General features: G+C 42.2%; 1 protein-coding gene across 4 annotated transcripts; it reads left to right on the plus strand.

Moving 5' to 3' along the window:
• The first annotated feature begins 6,593 nt into the window (after positions 1-6,593).
• ZNF331 (zinc finger protein 331) lies at positions 6,594-19,121 on the plus strand. Of its 4 annotated transcripts, none has more exons than XM_029244736.1 (5): positions 6,594-6,699; positions 7,738-7,804; positions 10,253-10,337; positions 12,092-12,218; positions 15,059-19,121. In XM_029244736.1, exons 3-5 carry the CDS (start codon positions 10,329-10,331, stop codon positions 16,387-16,389), a joined length of 1,467 nt encoding a protein of 488 aa, XP_029100569.1. In that variant the 5' UTR covers positions 6,594-6,699; positions 7,738-7,804; positions 10,253-10,328; the 3' UTR covers positions 16,390-19,121. The 4 variants fall into 4 exon arrangements, with proteins under 4 accessions (XP_029100569.1, XP_029100586.1, XP_029100578.1 ...); XM_029244753.1 differs by having other exon boundaries at positions 7,738-7,790; XM_029244745.1 differs by lacking the exon at positions 6,594-6,699 and having other exon boundaries at positions 7,587-7,804.
• Positions 19,122-20,747: the final 1,626 nt, after the last annotated feature.

The raw sequence follows: 20,747 nt of genomic DNA on the forward strand, positions 1-20,747 counted from the left end.
AGCTTGCTCTGAACTCTCATAAATATACCCAGAAGCCCACGTACTTAACCCTGGCCTCACCTTAGAATCACCTGGAGCACTTAATTAAAATAACACTGATGATCTCACAGGACTAATAGATGGACGCTGTGGGGAGGGCACAGGTGATGTTATTTCTTAATACTAGTCATCTGATCCTAATGGGAAACCAGATGGGAACCACTTAGCTAAACATTTTTTTCTGAACCTTGAAAATGAATACAAATCTCTTTGGGATCAGGACCCCATTCTAAGAAGTGAATCTGCAAGTTTGAGGTGGTGCCCATGAAATGACAGCTTTAACAAGTTTCCTGTTGGTGATGTTGTCGCTCCCCCAAGACCCATTTTCAGTAGCACTGACCTAGAGATATCACACAACACACCTGAGACCTCTGAGTAGTGTGAGGATTTGGGGCGGGAACTTCTAGAAGCACAAGGTCTGTCAGCCTGATTCTCTGAGAAGGTTTGAACATTGTAAGTTTGCTTAAATAGTCCCAATAAACCTTGATTGGTAAGCAGGACTCCAATTTTGTTAAGTTTCATGAGCTACTCTTACTGGCAGACATAACACTTTTTCATAGAGATGTTGAGATCAAGCCGTCTGAATTGCCAACAAACAGATCACGTATATGGTGAAAACTTGGGATGTGAAAGGACGGAGGTACTCAGGCTACATCCTATTCTATCACGCCCACTGCTGGCAGACAGTGAGGGAGTTGGTCTCACTAACACTCCTCTACCTGCACTTCTCCGTAATGAGGATACTCCCTCTAAAACTCATAAATCAGGGAAATACATCATGGTACACATCAATTCCTGCTATACATTCTGAAGCAGCCAAAAATAACAGGATGTTGAATTCATCTAAAAAGTCTGTCTGCTTTGTTATGGTAGCTTCCTCCCCTGGTGTGAACCCTTTCCGAAAACAATAAGTTGAATATATTTTGGGTTTTCTTTTTTTTTTTTCTAAGTGGTCACCAAGGGATTTTAACATCTGAAAATGTCAGATGCTCTAGCAATATTACAATCACCAAGTGTGTAAAAGGATTCAAAGGGCTAATTATGGGAGGCTACCATGAAGGGCTGCCTAAGGGAACAGGGAGATTTCATTTTCCTTGGGCTCTTCACCCTGAGATCTCTGTTGCCTATTTCTCTTTGTAGCTACCACCATCTAGAGAGTAACCAGGATAAGAGGCTTCACTCTGTCTGCCCATGAGTGCAACCATGCTTAACCACACAGTCCTTGGTGCTTCCAGACTCCCCTGTTCCTAGTATCCCCTCCATTCATGACATAGCATAAAATAGGATGGTGACATGTATAACTATAAAACAAGCTAAAATATTTCAGTTTTCCCCTACCTCATAATTCCAATGAATAGATGTAGCTTTCTGATGAATACATCTGAAGTCGGTATATAAGTATAGTGAGGTATCAGAGCACACCAAGAAGACAGTAACTACACACAAATACCAGCAAGATGCATTTCTGTTTAGTTTCAAGCACTCTATTGGCTAATTGCAGCTCAGCCAATAAACTTGCAATATTTTTGAATCACCCAAAACTCTACATCAATGTTGGTAACTCATTGATCTTTACTCCTTCCACCAGTAAGAAAACAAACAAAAATTAAGGACATTTAGGCTGCTTGTTTCATCCTTACCTTTTATAATCAGCTGTATTAACATATAGAACAATAGAAGGCACATATTCCCGCCTCACACACTATTTGGACTAGAGAATTTGCTACTTTTTACTGGGACTATTCTCCTAGTCCTCAACCAGCTCTATGAAGAGGCCTTATTTACTCTGTTTAAGGAAGTCACGTCTCTAGCTCCCCACCTCCACCATAAACCCCCAGAGGGCATAATTGTGTCTTCTATCCCCCACAGTCTGTGTGTCCATAAATATTCTTCACGTTGAACTGAACAAGGTGTGAGCAAACAGGAAGTGCCCTGGTGGCTATTGGAAGGGGAGTCTTCCACTGGTTCATTTAAAGGGGAAATATTACCTATTGCTGCAGGTGATAATTAGGGTTTATTAGAGTGAAGAGAAAAAGAGAAGAAACATTATCCCCTCTAATTTGCATTTTTTTTTAATCTTGGAGAAAATGGAAAAAAAGAAAGTCATGTCTCTTTGGGTATCCCATTATCACCAAAGAAAAGAAATTTGGAGAATCTGGAAAGAAATTTGAGGTGTCTTTGATTTTACCATATTTGCAAAGACAACATGTTAGCCTGATAATTTCATGGGTTTGGGCAAAAATAAATAAAATTTAAATGCCTTAATATGAGACAAAATACTTTATCTTTCATGACATAACAGGCAGCTAGAGTTTCATGATTATCTATGTTCACCTTGTCCACCCTGATTTCCACAGGGTGATGTAAAGAGATCCAGGTGGATGCTGTGCATGGGAGAGGTTTGGGTCACAGCTGAGGATTCCTTAGTTCAAGATACCCCAATCTCTTAAAATGAGTTGCAAGCAATCCTGCCCAATATTTGATCAGAGGGAGTCATTATCTTTATTATATTAGTTAGGCAATTATTCTGCCCTGTGCCCCAATGAGAGACACTACTTACATCTTCCAATTCAGTGTGGTAAAAAATTCTTGAACAGAGAATGTAAGCAGACATTGTTTCTGTCAAGGACCTGAAACTTACTACAAATGAGGAAAAGTAAAGCCTGGTATTATCCCTCTGGACAGAATGTTTAATCCAAGTAATCTAGTGCCTTTGCTTCTTTTTTAATATGTATATATAAAATAGTAGACACGTGATTCTGCAAAGATTTACATGCTAGGGAGCCCCTGTTGCTTTGAACCAAGGACATAATGAATGTAACTTTCCTTACCTGTGTATCTAATAACATGAGACCTACCTGTTACAGGTGACCAGTTGGCCATATGTACTAACAGAGGTACATAAAAGTAAGAACAGCAAATTACTAAATGTCCCAGAAGGTGACAAAAACCGTACTTCTTGACAAGTTTATTTAATCCAGTGTGGTAGAAAAGGCACAGCTCAATAAATGTATCATTTAAATTTCGAAAAAAAGAAAAGAAAATCAATAAGGCAACAATGGCCTTAAATGACACAATATACCAGTTGGACTTAGTAGATACATTACAGGACATTACATCCAAAAACAGCAGAATATACATTATTTTCAAGTATATATGAAACATTCTCCAGGACAGATCACATGCTAAGCCACAGAAAATATAGGTCAATATCTGTGATGAATATAGATGCAAAAATCCTCAAAAAAATATTAGCAAACTGGAATCCAACAATATATTGAAAGGATCATACACCATAACCCAGTTGAATTTCTTCTAGGGTCATGAGGATGGTTTAACTGTCACTATTTGCAGATGACATGATACTTTATATAGAAAACCCTAAAGTCTCTACCCACAACTATTAGAACTAATAAATAAATTCAGCAAGTTGCAGGATACAAGATTAATATACATAAATCTATTGCTTTTCTATACACTAATAATGAACTATCAGAAAGCTAAAGTAAAAAAAAAATCCCATTTAAAATCACAACAAAAAGAATAAAATATCTAGGAATAAACTTAACCAAGGAAGTAAAAGACCTATATTCTAAAAACTATAAAACACTAGTGAAGGAAATTGAATATGATACAAAGAAATGGAAAGATATTCAGTATTCATGGATTGGAAGAATATTGTTAAAATAGCCATACAACCTAAAGCAATCTACAAATTTAAGGCAATTTCTTTTTTTTAAAATAAATTTATTTACTTATTTTATTTATTTTTGGCTGTGCTGGGTCTTCGTTGCTGCCCGCCAGCTTTCTCTAGTTGCAGAGAGCGGGGGCTACTCTTTGTTGCGGTGGGCATGCTTCTCATTGCGGTGGCTTCTCTTCTTCTGGAGCACAGGCTCTAGGCCTGCAGGCTTCAGGAGTTGTGGCACATGGGCTCAGTAGTTGTGGCTCATGGGCTCTAGAGCGCAGGCTCAGTAGTTGTGGTGCACGGGCTTAGTTGCTCTGCGGCATGTGGGATCTTCCCGGACCAGGGCTTGAACCCGTGTCCCCTGCATTGGCAGGCAGATTCTTAACCACTGCGCCACCAGAGAAGTCCTTAAGGCAATTTCTATCAAAATACCCATTACATTTTTCACAGAACTAGAACAACTAATACTAAAATTTATGTGGAACCACAAAAGACCCTGAACAGCCAAAGCAATTCTGAGAAAATCGAACAAAGCTGGAGGTATCACACTACCTGACTTCAGACTATACTACAAAGCTACAGTAATCAAAACAGTATGGTAGGGACTTCCCTACCATACAAACGAGACCTAATTAAACTTAAAAGCTTTGCATAGCAAAGGAAAACATCAACAGAATGAAAAGACAACCTACTGAATGGGACAAAATATTTGCAAATGATATGTCTGAAAAGGGGTTAATATCCAAAATATATTAACAGCTCATACAACTCAATATCAAAAACAACAAGAACTCAATTAAAAAATGGGCAGAAGACCTGAATAGACATTTTTCCAAAAAAGACCTACAGATGGCCAAAAGGCACATGAAAAGATGTTCAACATTGCCAATCATCAGGGAAATGCAAATCAAAACTACAGTGAGATATCACCTTACACCTGTCAGAATGGTTATGGTCAAAAAGACCACAAATAACAAATGTTGCCAAGGTATGGAGAACAGGGAACTCTAGTACACTGCTGATGTGAATGTAAACTGGTGTATGTTGCCATTATGGAAAACAGTATGGAGGTTCCCCAGAAAACTAAAAATAGAGCTACCCTATGATCCAGCAATTCCACTCCTGGGTATATATCTAAAGAAAATAAAAACACTAATTCAAAAAGATATATGCACCCCAATATTCATAGCAGCATGATTTACAACAGCCAAGATATGGAAGCAACTCTATGTGTATAAATGGATAAACAAGGTGTGGTTTATATATTCAGTGGAATATTACTCAGCCATAAAAAAGATGAAATTTTAGCTATTTGCAACAACATGGATAGACCTGGAGGGTATTATGCTTAGTGAAATAAGTCAAACAGAGAAAGACAAACACTGTATGCTATCACTTACATGTGGAATCTAAATAAGAAAACAAATGAATTAATATAACAAAATGGAAACAGACACATATAGAAAGAACTAACTAGCGGTTATCAGTGGGAGGAGTACTGGGGCAGGGGCAAGATAAGGGTTGTGGATTAAGAGGTACACACTACCATGTTTAAAACAAATAAGATACAAAGATATATTGTACAGCACAGGGAATATAGCCAATATTTTAATAACTTTAAATGGCATATAATCTATAAAAATATTATATCACTATGTTGTACATCTGAAATTAATATAATATGTAAATCAACTAGAATAAAAAATAAAGAAAAGATTAGAATAATCTAGGGAAATGCCATCCCTACACAAAAATGCATAAACAATTGAGAGTATTGGTTTATGTTAAATGCCTCTGTGTTTCACTTGGTCCCATTAGAAGATCGATAAAACCTGTTTGAAAAACAACAACAAAAACAACTTATGGGAGGCAGGTAAACCCCCAGTATAGAAACTGAGCTCTTTCATAGTAGAGGTGTTAATAAGATGGGATGAGATCTTAGCACAAAATTCGTAGGCACCTTAGAAAATAAATATGAGTATTACTGACTCACAGCAAATAGACCTAAATTAAACTAATACATAAACAGTATAAAACAACATGATATACAAAAAGAGAACACTTACTGAAAGATTTCTTGGCCTTCCTTATTGCAAGCAATGCCTGTATCATAATTGATGGAAACCAGGTACGTCAGCCTAAAATACGCCTCTTTGACATAAAAATTATTTTGAGCTGAAGGCAATTAAGAAGCGGTAAACATACAGAAAGATTCCCCTTCTCTGTCCAAAGGCAGGAACTAAATTCTTCTTTTAATGGAGATAGACTCTTACCAGTCCACAGATGGCACCAGAGGAATCTGCAAACAAACCTCATTAAATGAAGATAAGGATTACCGGGCCCTAATTGGACTATCACTAGCCCATTGCACTGTCAGTTTCACAAATTTATCCTTTCTTTGTCTAAAAGGTATAAAAGCTTCCTGCTCTGGTTACTTCTTCAGGGCTTCATTCTCTTCTGAAAGCTCTCATGTACATGTAAAAATTTAATAAAATTTGCATGCTTTTCTCCCGTTAAAATAATAATAATAATTTTGAAAAGAAAAGAAATCTGAACGGCTGGTAAGTCTCCCAGCATTTACAAATTCTGCGACTCTGAAATACGCTCCCTCCCAAGTCACAGCTCCTCTAGAGGCAGGGAGAGAAGTCTTCAGAAGGCCTGTGTATTACCTAAGGTGCGAACTACATTTCCCAGAAGTCTCTGAGGCACAGCTCTATTAGAGCCGTTGTGGAGTTGCATGCTGGGAAAGAGAGGCCGTACGTTTTCAGCTCCGCGGATTCCCGCGTTTATGGACTACGTTTCCCAGAGGGCTCTGGGGCATGGCTCCATTAGCAGCTCGGGGAGTTGCATGCTGGGAGATGCGCTTTCTGCCAGAAGGATTTTTATTCAAGCTTTGGTTTGCCGGTGACCCTGTCCGGAGGTAACCTCAACGCCGGCGCTCCCTCCCGACGCCGTCGGTTGTTGGGCCCCAAGCGGTGAGTAATTAGCATCCCATGAGGAAAACAGAGCGGAATACGGCGAGCGATGGCGATGAGGGAGAAGGAGAAGAGGCCCGAAACGGAGCCTCGGCCTCTGGCTTCGGGAGCGCTGCGGAGGAAGTGCGAGCGTGTGCGTGTGTGTATGTCTGTGTGTGTGATCAGGGGCTCGGCCATGTCTGCAGACTGAGATGTGCGCGTGGGCGTCGGTGAGGGAGACAGGCCCGGTCCCTGTGTTTGTGACGCACTTGCGCGTGAGTGTGTGTAGCGGGGGGACGAGACGCGGCCCCCTCCCGGTTTGTGTGCGTCCTGTGCGTGTGAGCATCTGTAGCGGTGCCGCGGCCGGGCTGTGACTCCTCCACTGTGCTCTGTGTGAGTTACATGCGTGTGGGCTCTGCGGGGTTGGCGGGGCCCAGATGTGTCGCCGAGGCTATGAGATGTGCCGTTGCATTTCTGTGGGGTTGGCGCAGCCGTGTACCATATCTCTGGCGTGGGCGTCAGCCAGTGTGACAGAGCCTAGGTGTATACAATTGTTCAGCTGTGACAGGTGCAGGACTGTTCTTGGGTGTGTGGCCCCGGATTGAGTGTGTAGCTCTGATGTCTCTGCTGCTTCCTCTCCCTTCACGTTCCAACCATGCGGGTACTTGTTTGGGCACAGTGGCCCCAAAGGAAAGTCAGAGCCTGAATGCTGTAGTGAAAATGACAAGAATGGCACAGACATGGTTATGAGATGGCAGCTTTGGAGCTAGAGGTGCTCTCCATCTAAAATTCAGGCTACCTGAATGACAGAATGGAAGGGCCTCCGGAATAAGATTCTTTTTTGGAAAGGAGAGGTCCCTGACCTAGGAGGTGGGGGTACCCCAATTACTAGAGTCTAGTTTCCACGAATCTCTGAAATACTCAGATGTGGGTGCCCTCTTATTTCTGATTGGTTTTAGATAAGACATGGGAGCAGGTGTGGCCTCAGAGGGCATTTTCGGATGTAATCTGTGCTCCAGAAAAGTCCTAATGTCTCATTCTGACCTCTCTTTCCTCCAGGCCAGCTGTCCTCCAGAAAAAGCATCCCAAGGAGAAAGAATCATCGTCATCAGGTCTTGAAATCAAGGTTCAGATGAGTTACCGTCTTGTTCAGTAAATGATTTGTGTTTATAGCACTTAAGGATATTTGCTTTCCTTGCCCCGAAATGTCCTCTTTAATGGTGACTTAACCCAGTAATTTCTTCCCAAGTGGTGTGACAAGAGTCGTGAATGTGTATTCCCCGTTGACCAACCGTCTCAATGAGTACTCACGTATTCAATAAGCAGATTGTTCACATCCTCCTGTGTGGTCTTCCAAGACTCCGCTAGGATCGAGGAATACTACTGGGAGATTAATGTTAGCATTTTTAGTGTGTGATTTGGTAAGGAGGATATTAAATTTTTAGGTGGAAATCAAAGGCTAGATGTCTTTGGTCTTTTCCACAGGGCTGACTTTCAGAGCACAGTAAGAAAGGAGAAGGTTTGATTGTTTTAGTCAGTTAATGACAAAGTTACCAGCTTTGTCAGGCTTTTTTTTTTTTTTTTTTTTTGCGGTACGCGGGCCTCTCACTGTTGTGGCCTCTCCCGTTGCGGAGCACAGGCTCAGGATGCGCGGGCCCAGCGGCCACTCCACAGCACGCGGGATCCTCCTGGACCGGGACACGAACCCGCGTCCCCTGCATCGGCAGGCGGACTCCCAACCACTGCGCCACCAGGGAAGCCCCCTGTGAGGCTTTTAAGAGTGGGGTTTGAGCAAAGGTCTTTGTCATCAAGGGCAAGGATTTTTTTTTTTTCCAGTAATCAATAAATAGAAATTTGTTGTATTAGCCAGGTCTTATTTGAGGTCTGACAGTTTCCATGTTTTGGTTATATCTTTGTATGAACTGTGAGAAGCAGTATGGTTAGATGCTGATTAAAAGTTTTGGATCCAGAGCAGGGTTTGGCAAACTTTCTCTAAAGGGTCACATATTAAATATTTCATGCTTTGTGGGCTACGTATGGCTGCATATTGTTCTTCTTTAATAGATTTTATTTTTTAGAATGGTCTTAGATTTAAAGAAAAATTGCAAAGGTAATACAGAGAATTCCCAGGTACCCTGCACCCAGTTTCTTCTATTATTAACAACTCAGTTCTGAACCATTATCATTAACTGATGTCTTTGCTTTATTCAGATTTCCTTACTTTTTACATAATGGTTTTCATCTGTTCCAGGATCCCATCCAGGATACCACATTACATTTCGTTGTCATGTTTCCTTAAGGTCCTCTTGGCTGTGCCCATTTCTGACTTCCATTGTTTCTGACGACTGTGACATTTTTAAGTGCTACTGGTCAGGTATTTTGTAGGATGACTCTCTATTGGAATGCGATGTTTTCCTCATGATTAGACTGGGTTTATGGGTTTGGGGGTGGAAGATCACAGCAGTAAATTACCACTTTCATCACATCATAGCAAGAAGACATACTATCAACAAGATTTGTGATTGGTGAGGTTGAATTTGATCATCTGGCTTAGGTAGTGTTTGTCAGTTTCCTCCACTGTAAAGTTATTCCTTTTTTTCAAAAACTGTGTCCCCCTGAGTGACGACTGCATATTTCAAAACCCCAAGTACTAGACCCTTGTCACTCTGACTCTGCTTCTGTCCTCACATCTTTCTCTCCTCTTTCATCCCCCTTACTCACTTTTGAAGACCCTCGTGATTACACGGGGCCCACCTGGCATAATTCAGGATAATCTCCCTATTTTAAGGTCAGATGATTCAGGACTTTCCCTCTGCAACCTAACTCCCTTTTTCTGTGTAATGTAACATATTCACAGGTTCCAGGATTAGGACATGGACATCTTTGGGAGACTGTTCTTTTGCCTACCACAGACCTATCTATTCAAAGTTCACTTAATGGCTGCAACATACCTGCCCCCTCATAACTGTAGTCCTTTTCTTTGTTAATTTTTTTTAAAAATTTGGGACTATCTTAAGATGTATTTCTTTTTTTTTTTTTTTTTTTTTTTTTTTTTGTGGTACGCGGGCCTCTCACTGTTGTGGCCTCTCCCGTTGCGGAGCACAGGCTCCGGACGCACAGGCTCAGCGGCCATGGCTCACAGGCCCAGTCACTCCGTGGCATGTGGGATCCTCCCGGACCGGGGCACGAACCCGCGTCCCCTGCATCAGCAGGCGGACTCTCAACCACTGCGCCACCAGGGAAACCCCAAGGCCAAATTCTTAATCCATATTCCCCCAACAGGGAGCTGGCCAGGAATCCTCCCACTGAAATTTCCGGATCTGACTTCAAGACAAAAAATAAAAGTTCCTCTGTCCTGTCTGTGCAGCTGTGTTTCCTGGGGTTTCAGGGAAAACTTGTTTTGTTTTTTTCCAGAATCCTTTTAATCTTCAGATGTGCTGTGTTTATGTGGGGGGCCTTGTGGGGGAAGAAGATGAGCGTTCTTTGGAAGAAAAGATGGAGGAGTGAAAAGGTTGTATTAAGTCATTTGGAGACCAAGGTGCACTTATTTTAATGCCTCTTTTTCCTTGTCTAGATCTGGCTTCTCTGGATTTTGTGTCTTCAGTAAAGCAGACCCCAAGAGGACCGATCAGTTCTTGAATTCTAAAACCATGGCCCACGTAAGTATGTTTTTCTCTTTCCTTCTTGAATTGTGATATTTAGGTCCTGTGGATACTTCTTTGAAATATCATGAAGGCTCCTGCACAAGTGAGTCCCATCCAAGTACCTACTTCCCAGCTCTTTCTGTTCCAGTGAATAATAACGCCATATAGCCTATTGCCCACCTCTGTGACTAATGTTCACTTAACCCTTGAGCTAGTTACTCAGTATCTCTTATGTACTCACCTTTTTGTCAAGAGTAATTGGAACAATGGAAGCAGAAACTACCTTTGGAGAAATATTTGAGTCCAGTCTGCAGTTTGATGAGTTGGAGACATTGGTCCCATTTGACCACACGAGAAAACTAGAATTCCTCACTCATCTCCACTGATCTTTTTCCCAAGCAGATAAGAGGGAACATTCATATTCTTTGGTCTCAGTCTTAGTGTGTAGTGAAAGCTCACACTTTACGAAGCTTTTAGAATTGCGTAGAGCTGTGATTAGGGCCTGTGGACTCAGAGATCATGTTCCTGCCAGGGGACCCGGGAGATAAATTTTGTTTTGCACAAAATCATTTGATACCAGTTTCCCCTAAATCAGGAACAAAGAAAAGGCAAGGCTAGCAGGTAACAGGTAAGAAGGTCATTTCATACAAGAGTAATAAATGATCATATACTCCTGGAACTGGGGAAACTTTAGACATTTTGCTCAACCTAAGTGTGTAACTATCATAATTAAATCTAATCCTTCTCTATGATGGAATAAAAAAATGCTTTTGTCATTACAAAGGTGGACTGCTTAAAAGATAACCTGGCAAAATGATGAACCCGAGACTTGAAAACATGCAAACCCGATTTTCTAACATAAAAGATCTTATATTACATTTGGGAAGTAAACCCCAGGCATTTTTTTTCTTTCTCCTTAAAGAGAAAAGGATGCTGTAAGAATCCATGCTTGCTGAAAATTCATGAGACAGGCCTGTTAGCAGGCTCTGTGCTTGTGCAGCGGAGGAAAACTGGAATTGGTTTATCCATTTCCTGACAGGTTGGCATGATTAAGAATTCCCCAGGGGCTTCCCTGGTGGCGCAGTGGTTAAGAATCCGCCTGCCAAGGCAGGGAACACAGGTTCGAGCCCTGGTCCGGGAAGATCCCACATGCTGTGGAGCAACGAAGCCCATGCACCACAACTACTGAGCCCGTGCTCTGCAACAAGAGAAGCCACTGCAATGAGAAGCCCGCGCACTGCAATGAAGAGTAGCCCCCGCTCGCCGCAACCAGAGGAAAGCCTGCGCACAGCAACAAAGACCCAACACAGCCAAAAATAAAATAAAGGGCTTCCCTGGTGGCGCAGTGGTTGAGAGTCCGCCTGCCGATGCAGGGGACATGGGTTCGTGCCCCAGTCCAGGAAGATCCCACGTGCTGCGGAGCAGCTGGGCCCGTGAGCCATGGCCGCTGAGCCTGTGCGTCCGGAGCCTGTACTCCGCAACGGGAGAGGCCACAACAGTGAGAGGCTGGTGTACTGCAAAAAATAATAATAAAATAAAATAAATAAAAATTTAAAAAAAAAAGAATTCCCCAGGGTGTAGGTGGTTTCCCCTGCAGCAGGAGGGGCTTCAGCCACAGTCGTGTCCTCACTGGCCCCTCCCCGTATCACAGGCTCTTAATCTACCCGCTGTATCCACCCCTGCACAGAGTGTAGCCCTTCCTCCCCCCTCCTCCATCTGGAAACTGTGTGCTTTCGTTTCATCAGGGACGTGTGGGTTTGCGTTTCCAGGGTTTGGTGACATTCTCCGATGTAGCCATAGACTTCTCTCAGGAGGAGTGGGCATGTCTGGACTCTACGCAGAGAGACCTGTACTGGGACGTGATGTTGGAGAACTACAGTAACTTGGTCTCGCTGGGTAAGTTGCCTGCCTCAGATAATCTGGACTCTGCTCCCTGCACAGTCAGCTCTCTCCTTTCAGGACCACCTTTCAAGATACTAGTTGAATTTCTTTCTTCCTGCACCCAAGGGATGTTTTGAGCTTTGTCCAGTTGGAAGTGGGCGTTACGCATGCACCTTCACCTCCTCATCCATCAGTGATCTTCCCATCTCTGGCCCCTCCTGTAATTACCTCTCTTCCTTACTGGCCAAAGGACTGATTAGAGTTATTTAATTTATTAGAATAAATGTATTTATTTTATTTCATGACCATCTTCAAAGAAACCAAGCTTCATGCTGTGAGCCTATGTTTACACCCAAATTGCTGTCGATGGTACTTTGGGGACCCACCTTTAGGAGAAATGGCTCTACACAGTGACTTGATTTTCTCTGGCAAACCAGACTCTATGTTTGATGTAGAGGTGGGATGAATGAACAGAATCTGTGTAAAACCACACTGAGCATATTGCATTCCCTACACATTGTACCCGAAGTGAGGTTGAAAGTTATAACCTATGAATTCTGAGTTAAATATTGGATGATAAATATGTAAGGAAATTTCTTGTTTTTCTATTAGCAAAATAACAGCCATAATATTAATGGCTAATAAATACTGTGCTTGCTCTGCACCAGAAAACATTCTGAGCCTGGTGTGTATGTATATGTACAAATACGTTTCATTCCGTTCTCACAAGTTTATGAGCTAGGAAATTATTACATCTAATTCGTAGATGAGTATACTGGGGCACAAAGTGACTTAATCAAGGAAGCAGAAGCAAACCTGGAACCTAAGAATTCTGGCCCCAGAATCCGTATTCTCAACTGCCAGGTTCTGCTTGCCTCCAGAAGTTTAAATAAAGACCTTTTCGGGAATTCCGTGGTGGTCCAGTGGTTAGGACTCGGCACTGTCACTGCTGTGGGCCTGGGTTCAATTCCTGGTCGGGGACCTAAGATCCTGCAAGCCTCGACACAAGACCAAAAAATAAACATAAAAATAAATAAAATTTTTTAACTTTTTTAAAAAATGAAGTAAATGTAAAATAGAATAGAATAGAATAAAATAGCCCTTTTCCCTACCCATCTGGTTTCCTGTTTGTCCTTCAGGCCTTTCTCTCTTCCTGAAGTCAGTTTTAGGTTGTTACACAAATTTGACTAAAGCGCAATCAAAAAATCTTGAGCCAACAGTTTTCTCCTAAGTTCTACATCATGTGGCATTTCTTTTTTTGAAAGCAAGACATCTCATTTCTAAGCCAGACACAATTGTCTTATGGAAGCAAGGGAGAGACCTTCGACAGTTGAGGAGAAAAGACACTAAAGTAGTGCAGAGGAGAGCGACAGCCAGCCCGGCTCGGGCAAGCCATCACTACCACAAGCGGCCCAGCTGGGCAGGGGGCAGCTGCACCCCTGAGGTGTTTGCAGAGCTCCCTACAAAGGTCTCGGGCCCAAGGCCTCTGAGGAAGAAGTCACCACCTTGAACTTTATCTTCACCCCATTCCCTTCTCAATTTGTTTTCCTTCTCATGTTTCACCCCTACTGAGTAGCAAGGGCATAGAAAACAGGACCCTGTGCCATTCGTAGTTTCTGAAAGTTGGTTGTTATCCTAGCTTCGTGTGCTTTTTTCCTTTTTAATCTATTTTTTGGTGATACTGCTTCCTGGGTTCTCTGTTCTTCCATCACGAAGCAATATCCGCTTATGTCTCTTTTGATGCTGTGTTAGCAGTCACTGACACTCAGTGCCTAGATTCAGTATTTCATTGGGGGTTCCAAATGGTGGTATTCTATCATTGCCTCTTCATTTATTCACTATAAATAATTCTTTGAAGAGAAACTGACCCACCTGCTAATTGGTTGTGTAGTGGAACTGCTCATATTGGATAAGAAAGATGAAAACTTTGTTCTTTAAAGAAAAAAAACTATCAGTTTTTAATAACAAAGGGCTGGTTTCCTAGCATGCTCCAAAGTTGGCCATTTAACATTTTTTAGTATCTGAATGAACTCATGAATTTAAACATGTTTTACAGTCCCTTGAGTTAGCATCCGTTTTTTTTTTTTTTGGCGGTACGCGGGCCTCTCACTGCTGTGGCCTCTCCCGTTGCGGACCGCAGGCTCCGGACGCGCAGACTCAGCGGCCATGGCTCACAGGCCCAGCCGCTCCGCGGCATGTGGGATCTTCCCGGACCAGGGCACAAACCCGTGTCCCCTGCATCGGCAGGCGGACTCTCAACCACTGTGCCACCAGGGAAGCCCCTAGCATCCTTATTGATGCTCAGATTTTTCTAAACATTTCCTCCTAAGTGTTTCATAATTTTTATTATTAAATTTAATTCTACACACATCTTTTGAATGTTGGATCTTTGTATCCAGAATTACTTTTAATGATATTACTTGTGGTTTTGTGTGTATACACAACTATCCAACTGTATCTTTTTATTTTCCTACAGTAGTTGTATATTTGATTTTCTTGGTTTTCCAGGTTTGTCATCACATCTATAAATTGTACTTTTTCATCTTCATTTTTGAGATTTGTCCCTCTTTTTTTTTTTGCTTAATTGTTTCAGCTGGTAGGAAATAGTAGAGCTAATAGTAAGTGCCTCTTTTATTTGATTTTAGCAGGGATGTCTCCAGTGTTTCCTCATTAAGTATTGTGATGCTAGACGTGGAATCTAGATTTTAATAAGAGCTCTAGGTGATTCATATTTTTCCCACTGGAGGAGTTTTATTTCTGTTAGAGAAGGTTTTAGTTTATGATTAGGTTTGTTTTTGTTTTCTTAAAAAGAAACAAAATATGTTGGGGTTTTTTGTTCGTTTTGTTTTTTTCAGATTTGGAATCACCATATGAGACCAAGAGTTTACCTACACAGAAGGGCACTTATGAGATAAATTTTTCCAAACAGAACTCAAATAGAAAAAGTAAATCCCTTGGCCTTGACTGGATGTGTGAAGGTGAGTTTGAAGGACCACAGGCCCCACAAGAGGGATATATCAATCAAATCAACGGTGGGAAAACGCCCACTTGCAGAGAAAATACCTCTGTCCGACCACATCAGAGACTTCATAACAGGGAAAATTCCTATGAATGTAAGGAATGTGGGAAGGCCTTTAGCCGAGGCTATCAACTTACTCAACATCAGAAAATTCACACTGGTGAGAAACCCTACGAATGTAAAGAATGTAAAAAGGCCTTCCGTTGGGGTAATCAACTTACTCAACATCAAAAAATTCACACTGGTGAGAAACCTTATGAATGTAAGGACTGTGGGAAGGCGTTTCGGTGGGGTTCAAGCCTCGTTATTCATAAGAGAATTCATACGGGTGAGAAGCCCTATGAATGTAAAGACTGTGGGAAGGCCTTCAGACGCGGTGATGAGCTCACTCAGCATCAGAGATTTCACACTGGTGAGAAAGACTATGAATGCAAAGACTGTGGGAAGACCTTTAGCCGAGTGTATAAACTAATTCAGCATAAGAGAATCCACAGTGGTGAAAAACCCTACGAATGTAAAGACTGTGGGAAGGCCTTCATTTGTGGTTCCAGCCTCGTTCAACATAAGAGAATTCACACCGGTGAGAAGCCCTATGAGTGCCAAGAATGTGGGAAGGCCTTTACTCGCGTCAATTATCTCACTCAGCATCAGAAAATTCACACTGGTGAGAAACCTCATGAGTGTAAGGAATGTGGGAAGGCCTTCCGCTGGGGTTCGAGTCTCGTGAAACACGAGAGAATTCATACGGGTGAGAAGCCATATAAATGTACAGAATGTGGGAAGGCCTTTAACTGTGGCTATCACCTTACTCAGCATGAGAGAATCCACACTGGTGAAACGCCTTACAAATGTAAGGAATGTGGAAAGGCCTTTATTTATGGGTCAAGCCTTGTCAAACATGAGCGAATTCATACAGGGGAGAAACCCTACGAGTGTAAAGAATGTGGGAAGGCCTTCAGTCACGGCCATCAACTTACACAGCATCAGAAAATTCATACTGGTGAGAAACCCTCTGAGTGTAAGGAATGTGGAAAGGCATGTAAACGTGTAGACCATCCTCCAGAACATCAGAGAATTCATGCTGTTGAGAAACCTTTTGGGTACAAAGAGCATACAGAGGCCTCTATTCAACATTCATTTCTTCCACGACAAGAGGAAAATCCATGATAAGACTTAACGCAAGAAAGCCTTCACGGTCCCTCTTCTGCTTATAGAATATCAGAAGTCATATGAGAGGTGAATTTGGAGTATTGGAGAAATCACTTTTTCTTATCGATCACAACATACTCAGTTGTAGACTATTTTCTACTGGATAGGTTAGTTTCCTGAATGCGTAGAAACCTTCCAATACCATTTCATCTCTGTCGTATTTCAGATTTGTTCTAAGGTAAAACTCTGCTAATGGAGCATATGTGGGAGAGCTTTTCTCGTGGTACATACCGCTACCTGTTTCCATCACCATCCCACCTCTTTACTCCCTGTGAGGCACTGAGAAAATTAGCTATTACTCTCTGTGCATTATCTGTGAAATGGCGATAATCACACCTACCTAATACTGCTGTTGTGGTGATTAAATGAGTTTGGTACATGTAAGCTCCTTGAACGTGTATCTGAAACGTTGTGTAAGCTCAATAAATATTAGCTGTTTTTGTTGTTCTCATTACCATTAACATTGCTATTAGTGAATTTTTACAAGAAGACCCCCTGCGGGTGCAGTGAGCTGAGAAAAGACTATCGAACTTCTAGAAGAAAATATGGGGAATTCCCTGGTGGTCCAGTGGTTAAGACTCCATGCTTCCACTGCAGGGGGGCACAGGTTCGATCGCTGGTTGGGGAACTGAGATCCCACAAGCCGTGCGGTGCGGCCAAAAAAAAAAAAAAATAGAAAATTTAGGAGATTATTGTCACAGCATTGGGGTAGGCAGCATTTCTTAGTGTACAGAAGACATTAAACAAAAAATAAAAAGTTATTAAGTTGGACTTCATCAAAAGTACAAAGTTCTGATCATCAAATGACACCATGAAGGTGGTGAAAAAGCAAGAAGACTGGGAGAAGATATTTACATAAACCTGACAAAGGATTCACAAAGAAAGGATAAAAAGAATCCTTCAAGTCAATAATAAAACAACAAATCAATTAAAAGGTGGAGGGAGACTTAACATAAGCACTTAAGATCACCAAATGGCAAATAAGTAAGTGCAGATGTGTTAAATGTCATCACTCCTCAAGGATATGCAAAGTAAAATCATCATGGGATGTCACTAGACGCACCAGAATGGCTGACGTTAAAATTGCTTATAAGCCAGTGTCTTTGTTGGATGTTCAAACATGGCCTGTTCATGAAGGAACAGCAGCTTCCCTGGTGGCACAGTGGTTAAGAATCCTCCTGCCAATGTAGGGGACATGGGTTCGAGCCCTGGTCCGGGAAGATCCCACATGCCGCGGAGCAACTAAGCCTGTGAGTGACAACTCCTGAAGCCCTCGTGCCACAACTACTGAAGCCCATGTGCCTAGAGCCCATGTTCTGCAACAAGAGAAGCCACCGCAATGAGAAGCCCACGCATCACAATGAAGAGTAGCCCCCGCTCGTCACAACTAGAGAAAACCCGCGCGCAGCAACGAAGACCCAACGCAGCCAAAAATAAATAAATTCATAAAAAAAAAAAAAGAGAGAATCAGCACACTGGACCTCTCCAAATCCTGGAGGTCCCGCAACAGGGATGGGAAGGTGATACTCAAGGGAGGCAAGTGGATTTGCCCTGGGGAAGGGGCCAGGGCCCAGGATCAAGTCCTTGAGAGAGCTCAGGGAGCAGTTAGACTCTGGAGGGACCTGAGCTGTCTTAAGAGGGTCAGTCCTAGAGTGAAGAAAGTGGGTTGTCTTGGAGAAAGGACTTGAGCCCATGGTGGGGAATCTAAGAGTATGGGTGGGAGAGGACTAGAGCCCATGGGAGTGAGTTTGAAAAGCTAGGGGTGGGGCTGATGGCCATGGGAGGGCCTGGTGCATTAGGAGGGAGAGGCTTGAGCTCAGACAGGTCCCGGGAGACTGGAGAAAAGGAGAGAGTCCAGGAAGGGAGCCTCTGAGAGCTGGAGAACTTGAATGCTATCCATGAATGTGGCCTGGGAGATCTAGGGTGGGTGCTACAGCCAGTGGGAGAACTGTGGCACAGGGGATGCCAGTGTGGTTAGAGCCCAGAGGAGTGCCTTATGAAGGCCGACAGAGGGTTCAGAATCAGGTTGACGTAGGCCTTATGTTTGGTTTATCTCAGGGTTGGGGTTACAATTCAATTCAAGTTACTTTGTCCTTGGGTTACGTATACCATAGTGTTAGGGTTAGGTTAAGGATTTGGATCCTTGGCAGGGAGGGAATGAGGGAACATGGAACATATTTGGGGGGAGGGATGCCAGACATATACAGACCATTCCACCAACAACAGAACACATATAGAACATTCTCCAGGATAGACCCTATGTTAGGTCACAAAATAATCTCAACAAATTGAAAAGATTAAAAGCACAGATTGAAACCTGACCACAATGTAATGAAACTAGAAATCAACAGAAGGAAAACAAGAATACTATATGGAAATCAAACCACACACTCTTAAGCAACAGATGGTTGAAAGAAGAAATCATAAGGGAAATTAGAAAATACGTAGGAGTGAAAATCAAAACAAACTACAACTTACAGGATGCAGTGAAAGGCACGCTCAGAAGACAGTTTATGGCAGGAAATGCCTACACTGAAAAAGAAGAAAGACCTCAAATCAATAAACTAACTCTACATGGTAAGAAGCTAAAAAAAAGAACAAACAAAACCAAAAGCAACAGAAGGCAGAAAATAATAGGGATTAAAGTAAAGTGAAATAGAGAATTTTTTTAATGATACAAAGAATCAGCAGAACCAGAAGTTGGTTCTTTGAGAAGATGAACAAAATGAGCAAAGCTTTAGCTAGATTGACCAAGGGGGGAAAAAGCTATGCAAAGAGAAGTCAAAGGTCACTAGAGATGCTTCCAGTCTCTTCTAGGTATGTGTGGCTAAAGTGAAACATCACAAAAGCAAAGAAACTTGAACGCATTGACATTGCAAATAAATAGAATAAACCTGAGTGCATTCGGTTACACCAGACCAGGGTTCGCCAGAGTTTTTTTGTTGAGGGCCAAATAATAAATATTTTAGGTTTTGCAGGCCACATATGCTCTGGATCACATGTTCCTCTTTATTTTTATTATTATTATTTGTTTACAACCTTTTAAGAATAAAAACCATTCAGCCTCTAAACCAAACAGAATCAGGGCCACAGTCAAGATTTGAGCTATGGACCAGAGTTTACCTGACTGCTGCACTAAACCAATAGGTAAGCTTGGGAAAAGATTCTAGGTCAGCATTATCCAGTTTGGTAACAAACAGCCACATACAATCTTGAGCACTTGAAGTGTGGCCAGGTGGTAAAGTAAGTGTAAAATACACACTGAGATTTGAAGACTGTTCAGAAGTTAAAAAGGTCAAATATCTCATTAGTGAGTTTTACATTATATGTTTAAATGATAACATTTTGGATATTCTGAACTGAATAAAGTATATTATTAAAATTAACTGTATTTCTTTTTCCTTTTTTAATGTGATACTAGGAATATTTTAATTATCTGTGTGGATGTCATATTTGTTTCTTCTGAAATTTGGCAACATTTGTCGAAAATTTTAAACGTGCATGTCTTTGACTCAACATTCCCACTTAAAAGGATATACTATTTTATAGCATTAATTAAAATTTTTCAGGGCCTCTCTCGCCTTCTGAGACGGCCCACACTCTGTCGGTGGAGTGTGTTTCTCTCTAAATAAATCCACTTCTTACCTATCACTTTGTCTCTCACTGAATTCTTTCTGTGATGAGACATCAAGAACCTGAACTTCATTAAGTCCTGAGACCAGGTGTGTGATCTCAATTTAAAGACCTTGGGGGCTCCCCTTGTGGCGCAGCGGTTGAGAGTCTGCCTGCCGATGCAGGGGACACGGGTTCGTGCCCCAGTCCAGGAGGATCCCACATGCCGCGGAGCGGCTGGGCCCGTGAGCCATGGCCGCTGAGCCTGCGCGTCCGGAGCCTGTGCTCCGCAACGGGAGAGGCCACAACAGCGAGAGGCCCGCGTACCGCAAAAAAAATAAATATATAAAGACCTTGGGTTCAAGTCCCAGTCTGGGTTTTGGCTGGGTTCAATTCCCGGTGCATGGGTTCAAGTCCCAAATCTGAGTTCCACGGTTTCAGCTGGCAAGCCACGAAGGGACAGTGATAAGCTAGACCAACTCCCTCTCATAGTCAACACCACTGGGGACACATTCTGTGCCGTTTCTTTGAGACAACTTTTTGGGCACTCTAACACCTGGTTGGGAGACTGCCTGGGAAGGGATAGCATCTAAAATCTCTTGTCATTTATAGATAGATATTTTTGTACTCTAATGCTGCTAGAAAAAGTGCTTCATCATCAAGGAGATCATAGAAAGGCTATGGAAGCAGTTACAGCAGTTCCA

This window comes from Monodon monoceros, unplaced genomic scaffold, assembly GCF_005190385.1.
Source record: "Monodon monoceros isolate NGI ecotype Baffin Bay Population unplaced genomic scaffold, NGI_Narwhal_1 Super_Scaffold_10, whole genome shotgun sequence".
NCBI classification, from domain to species: Eukaryota; Metazoa; Chordata; class Mammalia; order Artiodactyla; family Monodontidae; genus Monodon; species Monodon monoceros.

Excerpts from the sequence above, each read along its gene's own strand:
- ZNF331 (XM_029244726.1), top strand. The coding sequence starts at position 7,811 with ATGAGTTACCGTCTTGTTCA. Across the intron at positions 10,338-12,091 it reads ATTCTAAAACCATGGCCCAC|GGTTTGGTGACATTCTCCGA; the intron begins GTAAGTATGTTT and ends TTGCGTTTCCAG. Across the intron at positions 12,219-15,058 it reads CAGTAACTTGGTCTCGCTGG|ATTTGGAATCACCATATGAG; the intron begins GTAAGTTGCCTG and ends TGTTTTTTTCAG.